The sequence below is a fragment of the Corvus cornix genome, chromosome 2 (genome assembly GCF_000738735.6).
Source record: "Corvus cornix cornix isolate S_Up_H32 chromosome 2, ASM73873v5, whole genome shotgun sequence".
Taxonomy (NCBI): Eukaryota; Metazoa; Chordata; class Aves; order Passeriformes; family Corvidae; genus Corvus; species Corvus cornix.
The window spans coordinates 49363614-49379665 of NC_046333.1; the positions used below are offsets into that span (position 1 = coordinate 49363614).

A 16052-nucleotide genomic window follows, 5' to 3' on the forward strand; every position below is an offset into this window, starting at 1 on the left:
TAAGATGATGACAGTTTGCATAGAAGACATTGAAGCTGAAGAATTCTGGGAGATTGGATGAAGCAAAGAAAGAGAAATCTTTATTGAATAGAATGAAAACATTACAGATAAAAAGGCATTTCATTCAGAAAATTCAATTATTCATTTAATTACAGCTAATAATGCTAAGATTAAAAAAAAGAAGCTAGAATATCAAAGGCACATCAAGATCTTAACTAAATCCAGTTATCACAGAAAATGTAAAGCACTGATGGGAGAAGGATGTGGAGAGATTTAATCACTCAATATGACTGCTTTATGCCAACTGCAAGTAATTTCTACCATCTGCCTGTAAAGCAGACCTCTTAATAAATCCCATCTTCCAAAAGCCTTTGCTTAAACCAAGACTCATTTTCTGGATCTTCTGCACAACCATCTTCATCTGACATCCCTGCTCAAAAACCTGGTCACCTGCTCCTCAGGTTTGTACAGCTTGGCTTTTAATTACAACAATTCCTAAAAGAGTCTAGTTCCTCAAATGCATTCCACCTGCTTCCCCCAGGTTTTCCTATAACCATAACACCAGTCCAGGTATGTAAGTACGAGACTGAACAGCAATTTATATGCATGCAGCTACAGTGGTCTGAGTCTGTGCCATTTCACACATGCTCCCCCAGACGCAGACCAGTAGACCTTGAGAGAGAATTAGGATGATCCTGCAGTTTGAGGTATATGCCTTTAAGCCTTCCAGTCAAAGCATAATACTCCACCTCAAGTGGTTCCAAACCAAATAAAGTAGATTGGAGCTTCAGTTTCCCACTTCCTAGACTAGTCACTGCGATGCCTAAATGTAGCCTGAACACAGGACCCTAACTGGTCCTGAATAGCCCTAACAGGCTGCTGAATTGTGGAAACTGCCAAGCCTCAGAAGAGGTTTTGGTTTTAATACTATCAGTTAAGCAGAAGTGTGCAAGAAACCCTTCCTGAAATCATATGGGCTGTTGTTTGATGTGCACTTGCCAGATATCTTTCTGACACACTTCCTGTACTTTGTGTAATGTCTTACTCCTGCAAACTTACTTCACACAAGTCCCACTGATCATTTCCCTATTAATTTAATTTATATCCCTCTTCCCTTGCTTTCAGTGGGATCGTTCCCAGAATAAGAGCTTTCTTGTAAAGACGCATAGTCATAATCCAGCTCCTGCTGAATACAGCTGTGAGCAGTAATTGTGCATGCCTTTGAGTTTGTTATTATGTAACCTTCCTTTGGCTTACCCACATGGAGAAATATTAAAATAAATTAACATTTTACTGGCTCTGTAATTGGAAGTGTCTCTTCGAAACAAATATGTTTATCAAACAGCTTGACTGGGAAAATACATTACTGTAGCTGCAGTTACCCAAATTACACGCTGTCTAAAGCAAAAAGGGCAAAAGCCATCTGGCTCCATATAACTTACATTTTCTAGACAGCTTGCAGCTGGTTCTGATTAAGCAGCATCTCAGTACTCCCAGAGATCTATTTTTAACTCTGCAACTTTATTTTTAGTGCTCGCACATCCAAGGCACATGGTGTTTACATTAATAAATGAACAACCGCCTACAGTTAAGAAAAGCTTTGTGCAATTCTTGTGGCACAGTCACTGCGCGACATAGATGGATGGTTAAATAAAACATCATGTGTTCTAACTAAAGAGACCTTGTGCACCTCCTGCCTCTTTACAGGACTGCAGAAAGCACCTCTGGAGAGCTCGAACAGCAGGAAGAAGACAGTGACAGACAAGAGGATGTTTTACTTCTCAAGTAATGTTGGGTGGCATATCCTAGGAAAAGAGTACATGTCTCCTGGCCCATTCCTTCCCCAGAGAAATATATGGATATGGAATAATTATAAATGTAAAATTCGGAATGACTGAAATCTGCTGCTAAAGCCCTGAAAATGTCAGAACAGTGGATGCTGCAAGTCCAGGAAGCATTACCAGATTTTGTTTTTATAGATAGACACACACGCAACCAGAGTTTACACTTGATTTTTGACTATAAAATACCAGTATATTCCAGTACTATTAAAATACCCCTTTCACAAGGATATTAAACACATGCAACAGAAAGGTTAAATGTAGAACATGTTTTGTGATTTTTTTTAAGGTCTCTTATTTTTTCATTCCATGGTATAACTGAATTGCAACATCATAACTGGGGGGGTGGGGGGAGACCAATAACCAGCTATAATGAAGTCAAACACATAATAATCTAAAGATAATCCATGCTACAATTTTAGAGCATTAATTCCATTTTGCATGAACTTGCAACCTATTCTATCGCATAGACTACTGTGGACATGTGACATCCTCCACCTCTGATCCCTTGCTCTTCCCAACCAAAGCAGGCAGCTGCAGCAGCCAGTGTGAGTCGTCAAAGGGACCTGCTGGCACTCTGCAAGAGGGTACTCTCCCAGAATTTGGCTCTGGGCAGTTATAACAAAAGGATAATTATCCTGAATGTAAAACGTTTTTACTTCTTCCAGAAACATTTCCCAGAGGTAAGAAAATACAAAACACAGCAAAAGTAATCCAGATTTCCTTTTACCATGCAATTAAAGGAATTTGCTCTTCCAGTCCGTGTCCACTGTGCTACATCACTAATATAACCGACTTTGAAACTAGTGCCAGCTAAACACCTTAGAAACCTATCAGTGGGAATGTTTTCAGCACCATAAAGTACTGACTAGCCGTAAAATCTTAGTCAACTTTGAAACAAATCTCTATTTCAGAATCTTGGCATGCAGAGCACAACTGAAGCTGGACCCAGTTCCCTTGTGACACAGAGGACCAGTGCCAAGCGGAAGGGAGGATATTTCCCCAGGAAGTTCTTTCATAAAATTTCTTTTCCTTACTAACACTTTAGACACACTTATTCTCATGTATTCTTAGGTTTCTGCATATGTCTTCTCTAAATACCTTTTTTGTTCTGTCCTTGTTCCTTTTTTTTTGTTAAGCTAAGTTCAGTCTTTCCCCCCTCCAGGGCTCTTAACATCTCCATTCTATCTCACTTTCCCTTCTCTATGCTGCTTTCAAGCCCCTGTGTCACTGTTGTTCTTCCTAATCCTCTACATGCCAATGCTGGGTTTGTTTCATTTTTCAATTGCCTGGCTGGGGAGTTTCTTACTGAAAGGACAATATTATTAAATTCCAATGTACTTTTGGGGTCTGCACCCCAAAGACAGCCACTGCAGTTTGGTCTCCCTGCCAGAGAAATGAATGGTGCCTCTACAAGTCTACAGGCAGTCTTACTCAGCAATTTGAAATCAAAACATTATTTGTCATCTAGAACAGATTCCTTGGATAGTAATGGCTTAAGGAGTGCACAAAGGAAGAAGCCTTCTTGTATGTTTTGTGAGAAAAGGCAAGTAGACCCCTCAAATGTATCCAATAACCTGGTGCAAAAGGCATGTTCTAATATACTAGACTGAAAAGCTATAACATTTGTGAAGTCACAGAAATAACACGTGGGAAAGGTGATGCAGTATTTCATGTAGAAGCACTGTGTTTTGAGTTCCTCTCTTTTCTCCTACTCTTTAAAAATAGCTGAACTGAAAAGACAAAGTACTCAGCGGCTATTTCAGGATTTTCCTGACTTAACTTACACGTACTTGTGAATTTGTCCACAAAAAAAAATGTCTAGGGCTGAATGCTGAATGCCTCAATAGAGAAAAAAAGATATCATCAGGATCTAAGACAGCTTTTTGAACAATATAAAAGAGTGCTCTTTGCACCCACAGCAACTACTGGAAGCTGAGTTGGAAATATCTAAATGAGCTGTATTCATTTTAAGTCACTAAAGATATACTTCAAGGCTAGAGAAACAGCTGCAAGCACCTTAGGGGGAGCTGTGAAAGATATCTGATGTCTGCTTTCTTCATGAAGCTTGAAGTCTGTGTATTGTGCACCGGCCTTTATTGCAGGATACTGCCTCAAAGTAGTACTGTTTTTAAATACAGAGTAGATGCTTTTGTAATACAAGGGATGTGAGTCACACAACACAGCATACACAACACAGAGCATACACAGCACCTTGTTGTCTCTGTACCTAAAGAAAATATTGTTTTGCTCTACTAAGCCCCAGATTAGCAATCCATTGTGAATTTCTCACTCAGGTCAGATCATTCTCTATTTCCCAAAGTAGGAAAAATCAAGAATACAGACAACATGAAACTTGTGTAAATGAATGACACAAACATTCACATTTGAAAAACCTGTAAACTCTTCCCTGCACAGCACATTTGCAGCCTTAAAGAGCAGTACACAGAGGAAGCCATGGGCAAGGGGTTGTCATCTCCATTACTCATATCATGGCAATGTCCTGCAGTCAAGCACTGAGGGGTACAAACCCTTATTAATCCATAATCCAGACAACTGTGAATTACTATATCTGCAAATTGAGAGTTACAAACCAATGAGAGATGAATAAATAATAAGTATTTGCATAATTTTACTTTTATAGAATAGAAACTTTCCTGTCACTTCCAGGTGGCACCTTAAGAATCTAGGAGAAAAATCATGGGAGAGATTTAAAATTGTTATCTATGCAAAAAGGTTAAAGTAACAGATTTTTACAATTTAGTAAAGAGAAGACCAGAAAGAAAAACTAACGAATGCTATCCTAGGAGAAGAACATTGAACAAGATAGAGGATAAAATAGCATGGTAGAGGTCACTAGTTCTCAAGTCTTCAGGTCAGCCATTAACTACAATTGATAACAAAGGGAACTTGAGACAGGAATTCAGGGATTCTAAAATAGCTCAGTGCTTTGCTTTGGCAGAAACTGCCAAAATGTTAAACCAGATATTTTGAACTCAAAATATCTTATGTTTGACTAATGGGAGTTTTGTCAAACCATCTCAGGTTGCCTTTCTTTCTGCCAGAATTTCCAGCCAGAGGTCAGTACCTGAAGGAGACTCCCTTTTGGAACAGACATTGAGGCTGACAACATCATCACTCTGCATCACAGCCCTTAGAGTTACAGTCATCACAAAAATTAGGCATTACCTCAGGACCCCTGACAACTGCCTAGCTTTGCCATTATTAAAAAAATTTTCAAAAATAAATAAAGAATTTCTAGGTATTACATGACATCAAAACCCTCCCTTGAAGAGAATAACAGTCCAAAACAACATCTTTTGTGTTAATCTGTTTCAGGCCTCATTAAACCTTCAAAAGAAATTCTCAGAGTTTACAAATCTTGCATATCTAAACTGCAATGCTAAACAGAAATAGATATGACTAGAAGAAAAAGAAAAATAGAATAGAATAGAATAAAATATAGATAATATAAATTTCTAAGTAAAACCACTTATGAGGTCATCAAGGGGGACTGTGGAACTTATTGCAGTGTTAGCTTTTAAAACTGAAAATCATCTTGTCTTCTTAGAGATGATAATTTAAGAAAATTAAAAGCCCTGAGGCAGGTCCAAACCATCAGTTTCATTGGTTCAGCAGGGCTTGGATCTACCCACAATGTGCACATCATCATCTGAAGGAAAGTATGACACAGCCCCTCCCCAATTTAAATCTTACCTTGAGCTCCCTTTAGATATTCATTTGCTAAATGCTACAAAGCAGTGATTAATTTTTAGATTAAGATATTCCATACACTCTAACATTTTAGATTTTTTAATAAAGTTTTGAAATTGCTACCAGCTTCACAATTAAGGTGCAACAAAATAGACCTGCTTTTTGTGAGTTACCAAATCTGCAAATTACCTGTTATAAGTGTTATAATTATCACTGCAGAAACACTTATTCTGCCGAAACACATCTGCCAAAGACAAAATTAGGAGGTGGTGTGTGAGCAGGAAAACATTAAAAGTTGGCAAACATGCTTTTTTTATGGTATTGAATATAATCAATATTCATATAGCTAACCTAATAAATTAAGAAACTAGAACGTTTTATTCATGGAGTTTAAGCTAACTTTCTGTATAATGCAACATTTTAGAAACATAGCCTTACAAAATTGTAGATGTTATAAATTCATATATGTAAATACTGAATCTATGATCTTTTAACAAAGCACATTTCACATATTCCTAACTGCCTTGTGTTGCATATATCTTAATGAATATGAAAGAATGCCTGGCAGTCAGATGCTGAATTATCACTTTAAAAGTGGTGTGATGTGACTGATAATGTGACTTTGTTGGTCATTTCATTCAGCTATGAAAATGTTCACTGAGCCTCCAAATTCTGCATGGAGAGAACAGGTAATTCTTAAAATCCATAAACCAGAAATGACCAGTAAAGTGAAGAAGTGTGACGAAGTCCTTAGTACTTCTGTCCAGCTTTACCTATGGTTAAGCAGTCCCACACTTCTGGAAGCTGACCATGCTTCTCCTGTTCTAGGATCACTCGTGATCCTTTCTTTCCAATGTAGGACAGGAGTTAAACATACTTTTTCTCTTCCCTCTTCCTTCCTAACTTTGCCAAGACCATTGTGTGGCTATGTAGTAAACCACACTGAAGAACCAATCCAGGCTAAAAACAACCCTTTTTCTTGGGAACAGCTGAGCCTGGATCAGTTCCTGAATCCATTTCATCCTGTGGCCACACAAATAAGTATATCTGGCACAGCTGAGCAGTCAATGAGTAAAGTGAGAACAACAGGCAGGCAGTCACCAGAGTTGCTTATTCTGGCACTGCCACTGAAAAAGTCATTTCTCAAAATGTAACCTCCCCCTGGTGGCTCTTTGAACCATGCAGCTCCCTGGCTCAGTAACCCACCAGCCCTCCTACCCTAGAGGTGACTGTCCTGTCTTCTCCCCCCACAACGACAAACACACAGAAATGAGTCTTGACACCACATCACTTAGTAAGTAATTGAAGTGAAAGAGTTGTCTGATGAGCCAAACCACTCAGGAGGTAAAGTGTGTTTGCAGCAATGCAGGAAGCATGAACATCCTCCACGCTATAGATGTTTTTAGTTATAAAGAACTCTGCAAATAAAGACATTGTGAAAAGATTTTTGTTGCTGTTGTTTATCTGGATACTGCAGCAGCAATTCTCCACACAGAAATGTGAGGATTGACAGAGGCAAGAACTAGGAAAGCCAACTGACCTGCCAAATAGAGTACAGCAATGAAGCACCTGGAGAGACAAAACTTGGTATTTATAGCCTTTGAGCTATATTAATTAGGACTTCTTGAAAACACAACACCCTGAACTTTCCCCCCCAATGTCACCCTCCTCAACCAACATGCAAGACAGTACATTAAAGCAAATATTGTCTGTAGAAGAACAAACAGATTATTTGGTATGACAAGACTAAGAATGGAATTCAGATGCTGGGGAGAGGGAGAGAAATAAAAAAGAATAAATGGGAAAAAATGTCATAAAAAAAATTAAAAAGGAACAACGAAAGTAGATGGACTCATCTAGGACTGGTCTCACCCACTAAGGGATTAGGATTTCTTATACTCGGCACAGTCCAAGGAATACTCTGTATATATGGCAGCCCAGCTGCCTAGGTAGGAAATTCAGAGATGGTAGTGAGCCCCTCCTTCCTCCAACAACATAAAAATCTAGGCCCTGGACCATATGGATTGGAGCACAGGAAAACACACGTCAACTGCTGAAATCAGATGGAGAAGGGACATCTCTTTAGTTGAGCTTCAGATTCTGACTTGATTTAGAATTACACAGTATTTTTATTCCTAGAGAAAAGTCCTATACTTAGGAAAGGCTTTGCAGGTTATGCTAAAGAGTTTGCTTCAAGCAAAGGCAAGCTTTCATGAGGCACCACAGGATGCTCCCATTGCGTAGCTTCCAGCAAGCACAATGACTTTAGCATTACAGACAGTAAAGTAATAAAAGCAGAGTTGGTTAAATATTTCCTGTGAGACTGGAATCCAAACTTCTGAGTTTGGAGGCTTTCCAAACTCACTTAGAGTGATGGCAGACTTCTATTCAGTAAAAACACATGAAAATTTTGTCATACACTTAGTGACAATCAAAGCAACTTCTAGGTGGCTGTTGGGATGCATAGTTTGTAACGATGAGCCACAAGAGGAATTAGCCTCTCCACTATTTTCCAGCATATTTCAATGGTTAACTATCAACACTGTTCTAAAACACCATATTTTCACTCTCCAGAGAGAATGCAATCTTCTGATTTGCTTTTCTAAGGTCACTCAAAAGATAAAGATATACATTTACCTATTTAAAGTTCACTAGACTCCAATGAAAGTATAACTGTGCCACCTTGGTTTGATGGACTACTAATCAGCAAAAAGGACAGTGGAATGCTGTGTTTTGTCACTGGACAAAAATTTGATGGCTATTTCTAGAGGTGCATGTTCTAAGTGAGTACTGAGGATAAATGATGTACTTAAAATGACAAAAAGTTTTTACCTCTAATTTTAAAAAGCCATTCTGAAGAATCTTTACAAGCTTTATAAACCTTTCAAGATTTATTTCCAGAAAACTAATTTAACTTTTAAGGTCCTAATGGTCAAAAAGTCAGACCTCTGCTTTGGCTACACAGACCAACAAAATAGTTCTTTTGAAAGACAAATTCGCAGACAAAAACCATTCAGCAGCCAATATTAACAACTAACTCCTGAAAGAAAAAAGCAATATAGTTCTAATTGTCAAATACAGTATCTGTTTGAAGAGATAGGAATTTTTTGTGTATGTTTAGGTTAAAGCTTGTATGCATATATAATCTTAAAGTACCACAAAGTTACACCAACAATTCAGATTTGTTTTCTTAGTTAACCTGAATCTGCTGAAAGTAGTAACTAATTCCACAACTCACTGTCTAGGTGTTGTCATTAGTTTAAGCATTAGTTTAAATATTCACTTAAAATCAGAAGAATTAGCATACAAAATAATAGGCCTTCACAAACCTGTGCAAGTATAAAAGCACAAATAAGAGCAGAACCATGACACTTCAATGCTTTAATTATCAATTTTCATGGTAAATGGTACAAATTACTTCTAAGAGGAAGAAAAAAAGCATAGTAAGTAGCTGCATGTATTTACAAACTTTAATTATCGCAAGTGAACAAGATGATGCTTTCTTATCTAATGCATGCACAGAGCATTTTATTCATTATTTGTTAATTTGTACATTAAATCCCCAGTGGCAGAACACATTTTGAATCTAAATTTTTCATTCAAGCTTGTGAATTATTGGGATTTTACCTAGAAATACCTAGTTAAAGATGTCAGGCTTAAATTATTATAAGAAAAATACAGAGACGTCTTTTACATTTCATAAGGGCAAACTTAAGATTTATGTCAGACTGAAGCTATTTCGGAGTTCTGTAAGGAGATTCAAGAGGTCAAAATCTGAGCTGCGCATCGCAGTCATGCTTTGCATTAGAAGTTAAAAAGAGCAGGGAGTGCTGTGAGGCAATAATCCTTCTTTTACACATATTATATTAAGGCTTGTAGATTTTATTTTTTTCCTTTTTGAGATCTTAAAGAGCTGCAGTACTCTGTCATACATAGACAGATAGACATAAATAACATATTTATTAATCCTGAAACTTATTGGGTCATATTCAGTGAATTCACCATATATATCTAATCCAGTCTATGATGCAGTTCTTTTTCAATCTAAGGAAAATTCATCACAAAGTCATCACCAGGAAAAAATATATATGATTTCTTCAGTCCACAGTCAGAAACCTGTAAAAGATCCATGCACTTAACCTCAATGGAACTTAAACACCTGCCAAAACAGACCTATGTATGAAGAAGAGGTTTTAGCCTTCTCGTATTTAATTTGCTACTTTTTTTTGGACTCAAAGTTCTCTTACGTCTTTTTACCAACAAACCAACAAAATACATTTTAAAGTAAGATACATGATTATTCATCAAAATATTCATCTGTTCACAGCATCTACTGATGGCAAAGAGATGTTTACTGGACTGAAATGTAACCTTTCAGTGCATTTTAATTTTAAAACAGTAGTGAAAATTGCATCTTGGAACTTTTTCTATATTTAGTTTTTACTAATATGAGGAAAATTATTTATAAAAATGCAGAGAAAAGCAGAATGAGAAAACAAGGGGAGTCAGCTTTACAGTGAGGAAAAACAAGCTATTTCTCATGAGGAACAAACAAATGCCTATCAAAGAAATTCAGAATCAAGATGACAGAAAAGTGATCCAAAAGCAGGAGCTGGCAGAATTTAGCATACGGCTCCCTTCTCTCCCACTCAGTTTATTAAGAAATATCATTTTCTGTTGACTACAGCAGCTCAGAAGACACTAAAGACCTGGAAAAATAAGTAATGTTGTTGAAGAGCAGAAAGAAGTTTGGACAATGATTTCCAAAATATTATATATCAGACTTGGATTTTAATTCAGTAATTACAGAGCGATAAAAGAGCTGATTTCACCTAGGTGCATGTAAGTAAACCAAACACCTTTTGAACTTGTTATCTTCAGCAGCAAGCATGTGGAAATGCTGCTGAAAACCAGGAACAGTAAAAAGCTCTCTGACCAGCTTTCCACAACAGCATTTCACCTGTCTGCAACAGTAAAAGCAAGAAGCTGGATAAACTGGATGTGTGGTTTTCCACAGGGAAACTGCATTACCAAACACTGCTAATTTAGCAATAGCTGCAGCATCTAGAAAACTTCCAAACAGGTCAAGAGTTCCAGGTATCTTCCCTTCTTCATCATTTATTAGTGCCATGTATCAATATTAATTGTCTCTTTTCCTTAGAAGAAAATTATTCCATGACTAATTTTAGTGGTTTTGATGTTTTGTTTGTTTAATAGAATTTTTTTCATTTAACTATTCCAATACTGCTTTTAATTTCAAGGGGAAAAGTAGAGCACAAAATCTGAAACATCTGGGTGACAGGAGAGGCAAAGGGGAGAAGAAATGAGATCTTTCTGGACTCATTCCCCTCCTCAGTTTACAAAAAGAAAACCGATGATCTGTATCTTCACAGAAATATTTATAATCTACCATTCCCCATAGATGCTGTTTTTCTTTGAAAAATCCAGGTAAAAAATACTGTACTAAACCAACACATGCTTTAAATGAAGCAATCTCTCTGCTGTTCAGATGAGTAGCATCCTTTGCAAGGGTTGGAATCCTTGGAAACTGAGCTGGTAGGCACACAATAGACACAATCACCAACTACACCACCATGTTAATAGAACATATATTTCAAAGTACTAGACAGTTAGAGAGAGGTAAGTCCAAAATACATGTGAGTGTATTAATCCAACACTGGGTAATGTTGACTATTTTTAAAAAAAGTGTCTCTCAAAACTTTAAATTAACTACTCCCTGTAAGAGCAGAGAAGGACCACAGAGTGTTGGTGGATGACAAGCTGACTGAGCTGGCAGTGCCCTTGGGGTCAGAAGAGCCAGCGGTATCCAGGGGTGCATCAGGAAGTGTGGCCAGCAGTCAAGGGAGGTGATCCTGCCCCTCCACTCGGCCCTAGCGAGGCCACATCTGGAGCATTGTGCTGAGTTCTGGGCTCGTCAGTACAGGAAAGACGAGGAGCTGCTGGAGAGGGTCCAGCACAGGGCCACGAAGATGATTAAGGGACTGAAGCATCTCTCTTATGGGGAGAGACTGCGGAAGCTGGGCCGGTTTAGTCCAGAGAAGAGTAGAGAAGACTGGGAGGGGATCTCATCAAAGCATACAAATAACTCAAACGCAGGTGCCAGCCAAGAGGTTGGTGCCAGCCTCTTAAGTGGTGCCCAGCAACAGGATGGGGAGCAGTGGCTATAAACCATAGCACAAGAAGTTTCACCTCAACATGAGGAAGAACTACTTTGCGTTGAGAGTGGCAGAGCACTGGAACATGTAGAGAAATGGCTGAGTGAACAGGGACATGTATACGTGCACAATCCAAGCTGTATTAGTTTCCCGTCCTTGACTAGGGAAAAAAGAGAGGAGCAATGCTGATGTGGCAAGCCGACAGGATGTTGGGGAGGGGGATACTGACCACAGAAAGAGAAAAACTTATGTTAGTTAGTCGCGTGCATATTAATCTGTAACCAATCGCTTGCTATTAAAGGCCGCGTGAACAGTAGCTGTAACCCAATAGTATGGAGCTTGCTTATGCGTGCTTGGGGAATTAGGGTATAACTATGGGACTGACAATAGAATAAACGGAGTTCCATCATATCTCTATGAGAAGCGTGGTTCATCCCGGCAGATCCCTGGCTATTGGAACAGGCTGCCCAGGGAGGTCCTGGAGTTTCCCCCTTTGGAGACATTCCAAACCCACCTGGATGAGTTCCTGAGTAACCTGCTCTATGTGACCCTGCCTTGGCAGAGGGGTTTGAATGGTTATCTCCAGAGGTCCCTTCCAACCCTAACAATTCTGTGATTCTGTGAAATAAATGTTTTCTTTTTCTGACCATCACTTTCTATGCACAGTAATCAGTTTCAGAACATGCAATGGCTACAGAATGTAAACACTTCCTTAATGATCTTACAATTTATAACAAGCAAAGTAAACATCAGCACCTTTCCCTGTTGAGATTCAGCATACTTAATAGCTTCACAGATTAGCAAGAGCCTGGTCCCAGAAGGTTCAAAGAGCTGGGATTAATTTAATAGGATACAGAGTGGTTGCAAGTAGATGTTGCTATGCTGGAGGCCCCACATTCATTGCATCATACAATATAAGGAAATATTTATGTGCATTGGTTCTACAGAAACTCAATCCAAAGGGGTTCCTCAGAGAATGGTTGAATAAAACATGCATAATTTTTGCTTGTTCCACATAAGGTCTTTCAGTGGGCTTTTGGACAATTTAAGTTAGAAGGGAAAGCTATTTCACTTAGCACATCACATCATAAAACCACAGAAATTTAGCAAAGTGCACACAATCCTTTTTACAGCATTTCAGGATTTTTCATTGACAGAAAAAGCCATCCATGAAGTGGGCTGGCCTATACCATTCATCTACAGAGTAGTACTGCTTTACCAGTTTGCCTCTCGCTTTTTACTTCTCTTTTTCTTTTTTTTTTAAATATACTTACCTTCTGTGTAAACAGCATGTATGAATGTACATACAAAAGCTATATATATGTGGGCTAGATATATTGTAAAAAAAGAAAAGTACATTCACCATTTTGTGGTAACTTACAACCATGACCCAAAATATCAACATTTACAATATATTATGAAGATTTTCACAGGTCTTATGTACAAGACACACAGATTGGTATTCAAATGAGGTAGCATCCTGGTGTTACACCACAGAAAAAAAGGGTTATAAATACTGTCTGTATACTGTATGTGCTTAAAGTGTCCTGCTTAGAAATTATTTTAAACTGCCCTAACCACTGGCTGTAACCGACTATAGCAACCTATTCCCTGAAGATGTTCAAGATTATCAGGAATAAAAAAGAAAAAGCACAAAAGCCCTGACTCTAACACTACTAAACACATCTCAATCAGGCTTTTGCTATTTAAATTACAAGCCATAAATGCCAGAACTGCCTACCACAGGCTCACCATCACAGGAACAAGCTGCTCATGTCATTGGCAATTCATTAATTTTTCTTCTGGAATACTAGGGACACTTGCAACTACTGGAGCATCTTACAAGTGAAACAATTACAACCTGATACATATTTTAAACTTAAATTGGAAGCTGAATCATAGGAGAATCACAGAGTCATAAAATAGTTTCAGTTGGAAGGGACCTTTAAGTTGGATGGAACCGTCCTTCCATCTCATAAGATTAACCTTCATAAAAAAACAAACTCCATGAGAAAGGACAAGTAGCAACAACAATTGCAAAGGGACAAAGACATTGGCCATGTATGAAAAAATACGCACACTTGAAGAGGACTGGAAAAGGGGAACTCAATTACTATGGATGCAGTAAGAAAATTTAGCAATTTTTATCTTCTAAAAAATTCTCATCAATTGTTAACTGCTCAGAGAAATGGCAGGCTTCTCCTAACACTCTGCAGTGGAAGCAGAAATTTGAGTGACTTCTGAAAGGTGACAGAGCACTGCACAAAACAAATCTCAGACTCTCTCAGTTGGGGGACAGAAGAGATGCCACACGAAGACACTCATCCTCCTCTAGTTCATGGCATCTACTTTTGGACTGAAGTCCAAATAAATCCTGTCTCACTTCTGTTTCACTGAGGCAAAGAAAAATGAGGATCCCATGGCTGACATTGCCCTTGAATACTGCATTTCTGTACATGCCACAGAGGTGTACTGAAATGGTTGGTGAAGCAACTCAGAGAGTTCAGAGGCTAACTCTAATGATGGGGGACACTCAGGAGTAGGTTTGAAGATATTTAGGCACCTAACTCCTACTAAAAGTGATGTTTCTTAAGTGTCTAAATACCTTTACAGGTAATCTGATTATATTGAATGTTTCTCCTTTCTTGCATTAGATGTAGCCTGCAGAAACAGACAATATATATGCATTCAGGTTTGCGATCTTCTTTCTTCTTAGCAACAAGAGTAGCAAAAAATTTACTTTCTTTTTCTGAGAGCAAATTTCATTTTTGGCGATTTCCACAGACCCCATCTAACACAAAAGAAGAAACATTGGAAAGATACCAAATCAGCTGGAGTATTTTGGCATCTGAACTGCATGTTTAGGAAAGTACAAGATTATTTCCTATTAAGCACCACTGTGATACAGATAAAGATGTGCCTTTCTGCTGAATGCCCTGTCGTGCTCTGTATGGATAATTCACTGCATGCACCAAATTGCACTGTCAGAAAAAGAGGCCAAGTCTGAAACCCAGCTATGCTTGACTCCGTTTGATGTAAAAGCTATTGCCAGTTTTTAATACTACAATCAACAATTCTCAAAAAATGCTCACTGAATTAAATTTCTTTGCAATAGAGCACATACAGATAAATACAGCTCACAAAGTATTACAGTGTTTTCCCTGATGCTTTTATAGGCTGTTTGCACAAAAGCAAAGCAGTCATAAAATAAGCCACCTGTAAAGGGTTATTTTACCAACAGTACTAAGAATAGATACTTCAAGTGTGGGTGAACAAAGTGTGAACCATATGGGACGTTGCAGAGATTTGAATTGGGGACTCTCACTCCTCAAAAGAACTGAAGTCAAGGCATGTTCCATATGCAGCATTCTGTTTTCTTGGAAGTTTAAACAGCTACTGATAGTTTGCTTTCTATCAAGTGAACCTGCAGTGACTCATTTTGCAGGCATTGGATAAAGCAGGTTCAGAGACCATTGTTAATTACATGTATTTAAAGGAGGAAGCTCTGCAGAGAATGCCTATTATGGCCAAAGATGACTTTGGAATTAAAAAGAAAAATAACAGGATACCATTTGAAGTCTTTCTTTAAAAGAAGCAACTGTGAAAAAGCAGAAAATAAATTAATGTCTAATTACACATAAGAACTAAAAAAGTTACAAAATGCCTATTCATGTCAGATCACGACTACTCAGTTTCTTAATAAAAAACAAAGAAAATGTTTTAAATGTACCATAGGATTATACTGACTTTACAATTCAACTGTGATAAGGTATCCCCAAAATTGCCTTTTCTGCCTATACAGCCATTGTCCTGTTTTATAAGAAGTGTTGCATATCAGTAATTTGCCAAATTCATTTCATCAACACAAAGGATTATATACCTCCTAATAAAGCACATTTTTCTTCAGGAGTGAGGTATAAATATAAACAAACTGACCTGGTGTTGTGGAGCTCATTGTTCTTAATGGAATGGTATCTTGTTAACAGTGTAAAGCAACTGTGGCAGAGGCTGTTCAGATTTTGAGATTCTTCCAGAAGTGTGACGAATCTGAGTAAAATAAAGAAGAGTAAATCACCTTTGACTATTTGTTGACAATGTAATATTTTTAAGAGAATATAATTATGTCAAACACATTTAACAGAAGAACATCTGATATCTCTCACCCCAAAGGTTCTTTCCATAGTGTACTTTTTTGCTGCAAATTCAAGAGCTGATGACCACTGAAAACAAGACTAAAATTCAGAAATCCTAAAGTTTCAGAGTAGCTCAACTAGAAATTTGCATTACAGCCCATCTACAGTTACATAAGAAAGTAAAGGAT

The 16052-nt window shown here is 37.9% G+C and overlaps 1 protein-coding gene across 2 annotated transcripts in view; it reads right to left on the reverse strand.

Annotated features, from left to right (window-relative positions):
- Window positions 1-16052, reverse strand: part of HDAC9 (histone deacetylase 9) — a 462548-nt gene that overhangs the window by 413161 nt on the left and 33335 nt on the right. For both annotated transcript variants that reach the window (XM_039550208.1, XM_039550200.1), the window contains exon 2: window positions 15668-15778. In XM_039550208.1, coding sequence (XP_039406142.1) covers window positions 15668-15686 — 19 coding nt within the window. In that variant the 5' untranslated portion in view covers window positions 15687-15778. The remainder of the gene's footprint in view (window positions 1-15667; window positions 15779-16052) is intronic.